The 5,000-nt window shown below is 51.7% G+C and overlaps 1 protein-coding gene across 1 annotated transcript in view; it reads right to left on the bottom strand.

Moving 5' to 3' along the window:
* asap1b (ArfGAP with SH3 domain, ankyrin repeat and PH domain 1b) overlaps positions 1–5,000 on the bottom strand; it is a gene marked incomplete at its 5' end in the record, with an annotated part of 68,384 nt that overhangs the window by 15,770 nt on the left and 47,614 nt on the right. The window contains 1 exon segment of the mRNA XM_080544159.1: positions 3,915–4,078. Coding sequence (XP_080400285.1) covers positions 3,915–4,078 — 164 coding nt within the window.

The following is a 5,000-nucleotide window of genomic DNA, read 5'->3' as shown; positions in this document are numbered from 1 at the left end:
GTTCAGAGGGGTACCAACATTCAAATAAGCATAATATTCTTCAACCATTTCAATGTATGTCAGATTTCAATGTATTTCAATGTATGACACATCATTTGAAAGCTTACAATCTTGCACTTTCTTTCATAATCTGGAAAAAAAACAGAAAAATGACTTTGCCCTACTTGAGGACTTTTCCACCTGACCCTGTCACATCTAAGCACTAAGGCTGACATGTTGTTTTACTTTCACCATCACTCAGTCTGAGTGATCTGCAGTGTACGAGACCCACCACTAGAGGGCCTCGGCTCGACTCAGACTACAGTTGCACCATCCACCACTGGAAACCATTGCATCATTTTGTGTCAAAGTGAATCCATGAGTGTGCGGTCTGTCAGCAGGGCCATGTGGCAGCTCTGGGCAGTTCCCTTTAAAAAAAAAAAAAACCTCCCAGAATGCAAAAGGCACCGCGAGGGCAAACCTCTGAGCATAGAGCAACACCTCGACCGCGTTCGTAAATTAGCTCTGAGAGCGCCGGAGGGTCCACGTGACTGCCTCCTCTTGTCCAATCAAATTACTTGGTCCCATTATGACATCAAACCCACTGTGCGCTCTGGAATTTACGAACACGGCCCTTATATCAGCTAGCTAGCACTGGTGGCTACATGGACATAAGAGTGTAAACACAGGGCTTTTTACAGATAGCTGAGTGTGTGAGAGAGGCTTCTGGCCTTGACAGGTCTATGACAGGTCTATTCTGGACTCCAGTAGACGGGTGGAGTCATTCCAGAGGTCGGCAGGAAACCAATGAGTCAACAGCAGCTGGGCGGCTGTGGCGCAGGAGGTAGAGCCGGCGTCTAATGATCGGAAGGTCGGCAGATCGGTGGTTCGAACCCCGGCTGACCATGTGTCGAGGTGTCTTTGGGAAAGACACTGAACCCCTAATTGCTCCCAGTGAGCGGGCCGGCGTCTTGCATGGTAGCTTGCCGCCATTGGTGTGAATGTGTGAATGGGTGAATAAGAGGCCGTTGTAAAGCGCTTTGGAATAAGACGCTATATAAGTGCAGTCCATTTACCATTTTACTCTGAGCATAGACCAACACCTTATCATCAGCTAGCTAGCACTGGTGGCTAACATGGACATAAGAGTGTTGACACAGTGCTTTTTTACAGATAGCTGAGTGTGTGGGAGGCTATCCTGGCTTTGACAGGTCTATGACAGGTCTATTCTGGACTCCAGACACGGGCGGAGTCATTCCAGAGGTCGGGGCAGGAAACCGACAAGTCAAAACACGCAGAAGGGCATTAGAGAAGAGAGCCACGCAGAGATGAGAGGCTAGGACGAGACACATTGTGTCTAAGTCCAAATCTCCCACAGCAGCTTAAGCGTTTAACAAGGCCTCCCATCTGTGTTTCGGACAGTCGTTCCACACCCCTAAAGGAGCTTAGCTTGGCTCTACAGGCGCTGAGCACCCTGCCTCCACTGAGTCACTGGCTAGCAAGCGCACTCATTGTCAAGCTCTCTCTCTTGTCATAGATTTGCGATGATGTCCAGCTGTACCGCAGTGCTACAGAGCCGTACCGTGACCAGCTTGATAGAGGAGGATTAGGAGAGAGGAGAGAGGAGAGAGAGCGAGGAGAGAGAGCGGACAGCAGCTTAGCCGAGAGGCATCGGAACTACTCAGCATCCCGTAGCGAGAGAGAGTTCAGAAGAGCAGTTCAATCTGACTCCAGTATATCTCTACACTATCTCTCTGTCTCCCTCTTTCTCTCTCTCTGAATATCTGTCAACGTTAACGACGACCGATGTTTAACACGCTCAGGCAGACTGGTGCGGCGGTATCTGCGTGTTAAATGAAGCCTCTCTCCTACTAACTACACACCCAGCGGGATTGCGAGCGGCGCGAATGAATTATGTAACGGCGGTCGGGCGGTGATGTAACGGTGTTGTTTCTCTTCTGAAAACGTGGGGCTTCTTTTTTTTCGGAGTGGCCATCGCCATCCTCGCCTATGTCGGGGTGTGTGTGTGTGTGTGTGTGTGTGTGTGTGTGTGTGTGTAAGGGTGCGTTTGTGCTGACACAGGAGGACGAGGTGATTAACTGAGGGGGTGTGGGGGGAGGTTAGAGGGCTGTGTGTGCGTGTGTGTGCGCGCGTGTGTGTGTGTGTGTGTGTGTGCGTGTGGGTCAGAGGCCCTTGGTGTCTCTGCCCTGGGAATGCTGAATCTGCTTTTTTACAAGAGGGGAGGAGGATCGTGTTCATGTCAGAGGAGGAGGAGGAGGAGGAGGTGCTGTGTGGTCCAGAATGCCAACCACAACAACATCAGCTACAACAACAACTGATTGGGCGTCGTATCCGTTAAGGGCAGCTGGGTGACATTGCGGTCTGGCTGTCTCAGGGTTCCGTCCCGGGGGGGGGGGGGGGGGGAGACACCGTACACACATCTGTGATGACGAGGCAGAGGGACGGGACGGGATCGATGTTCGGGCAGCGCCCTTGGACACAGTCGGAACATCCGAAGGGCTGTTTTTTTTTTAGAGTTCCACAGGTGGAATAAAAAACGCTGAAGACAGTCGAGGTGTGTGTGTGTGTGTGTGTGTGTGTGTGTGTGTGTTCTCCCGTGACAAAGGTGAACGGTGAGTAAGCACGAAAGCAGGAAGCGGGGGTTTGTTTTAGACACACACACAACACACACATGAATCCAAAGAGGGTGTGTGTGTGTGTGTGTGTGTGTGTGTGTGTGTGTGTACCTGAAGCCCCGCAGCTACCTAGCTACAAACGCGACGGTAGCAAACGTGATTCAGAGCGTCTTAAGAGCGGACATAAGAAGTGAAGTGAAGTGAAACTTTATTTATATAGCGCCTTTCGTACACAGATGCAACTCAAAGCACTTAAGAGTGTAAACACAGTGCTTTTTACAGATAGCTGAGTGTGTGGGAGAGGCTATCTGGCTTTGACAAGTCTATGACAGGTCTATTCTGTGGGAGCAGAACACCGAGGCCCTCACAAAGAAGGCCCAGAAGAGGATGTTCTTCCTCCGGCAGCTGAGGAAACTCAGGCTGCCGAGGTCCATGATGGTCCAGTTCTACACGGCCATCATAGAGTCCATCCTCACCCACTCCATCATCACCTGGTTCCCTGCTGCAACGACCAAGGACAAGGCCAAGTTGCAGCGGGTGCTACGTTCAGCAGAGAGTGTGATCGGCTGTCCCTTGCCCTCCCTCAACTCCCTGCATGACACCAGGGCTCTGAGGAGGGCAAGGAAGATCATGGCAGACCCCTTCCACCCCGGCCACGGCCTCCTCACCCTGCTTCCCTCTGGAAGAAGGTTGCGGCTGCCTAAGGCACTGAAGGCCCGCCACAGGCTCAGCTTCTACCCCTCAGCCGCCAGGCTGATAAATGACTCTGGCTTCCCCCTCCCCCCCGCCTCCAAGTCTGCCCAGGACTGAACTGGACTCACTGTAAAAACTCTGCACTGCACTTTACTTTATACCGCACTATCCAATGCACTGTTGTCTGTCCTGTGTTGTTGTTGTTGTGTTGTCCTGTTTTTTGACATGTGAAAAAAGTATAAACGCACTTGCTGTGGTGACAAAGCAAATTCCTATATGTGTAATGCATAGTGGCAATAAACGTTATCTCTCAATCAATCTCAATCTCAATCTCAATCTCAATCTCAATCTCAATCTCAATCTGGACTCCAGAAGATGGGTGGAGTCATTCCAGAGGTCGGCAGGAAACCGATGAGTCAAAACGGCAGAAGGGCATTAGAGATGAGAGCCACACAGAGATGAGAGGCTAGACTAGGCGGCCTGGGTTGGTCCATATACCCATGTCCTCTCTCCTTTCTTCTTCTTACTTTCCTGTCTGTCCAAAGAGGGTGTGTGTGTGTGTGTGTGTGTGTGTGTGTGTGTGTGTGTGTGTGTGTGTGTGTGTACCTGCGGCCCCGCAGTCGCAGCAGAGCTCGTTCCCGGGCATGCGCAGGACGTCCTCTATGATGGCCTTGGTCAAGTCGTCCAGGCCGTCCTCCCCCCCGCCCTGCTCCCCCCGGAACGCCATGGTCAACATCTCCTCCTTGCTGTTGGTCAGCACCGAGATCCAGCTGTCAACACACACGCACACACACACACACGCACACACACACACACACACACACACACACAGAAACGAGCACACACACAGAAAAGCGCACGCACGCAACACACACACAGCAACACACACACACACACACAGACGGGAAGAGAGAGGACAGAGAAACACAGAAAGAGTTTAGAATCAGAATGTTAGAATGCAGCTGCATGTTTTAAAAAGATATACGACTGAAGAATGTTTGCCACGGCATTCTAGTAAACGGCGGCGGCCCGTCTAATGTGAACATGTGCTGCGTGTCCTGACAGCCTGACGTCTCTGTTCCCCTCTGAAACAACCAGCACAACACACCCGCCTGTTTACCCTGCCATCTGCCTGCTCCCACGCACGCCAGTACCCACCCATCACCAGCTGACAGCAGCACATCTGAACAACCTCTCCTCTAGTTAACCCAGGAAGTCCTTTAACGCAGGATACTTTACTCCCCACTGGGAAGACACACACACACACACACGCTGACACACACACACACACACAGACACACACACACACACACACACACACACACACACATGTTCCCCTAAAGCTTCCCTGTGTTGTTTACCGTGCAGTCCTATGTGTGTGTGTGTGTGTCTCTGTCTCACACACAGACACACACACACACACACACACACACACACACACACACAGACACACGGCGCTCATTGCTCATTAAGACAGGGGCAGGAAGGAAGGAGCCTTTGGAAGATAAGTCTTAGGCGCTGCAGTTTGGCCTCCTGTGGTTCGGCTGCCAGCCTCCGACACACACACACACACACACACTCACACTCACACACACACACACACACACACACACACACACACACACACACACTCCCACACTCATTAGGCCTGCCTCCTGTGTGATGTTGCTGCCTGCTGCCTGCTGCCTGACA

This window comes from Nansenia antarctica (genome assembly GCF_963989245.1).
Source record: "Nansenia antarctica genome assembly, chromosome: 13".
Classification (NCBI taxonomy): Eukaryota; Metazoa; Chordata; class Actinopteri; order Argentiniformes; family Microstomatidae; genus Nansenia; species Nansenia antarctica.
The sequence above is the reverse complement of the archived record's forward strand: the minus strand, read 5'-3'. Positions and strand labels throughout refer to the sequence as shown.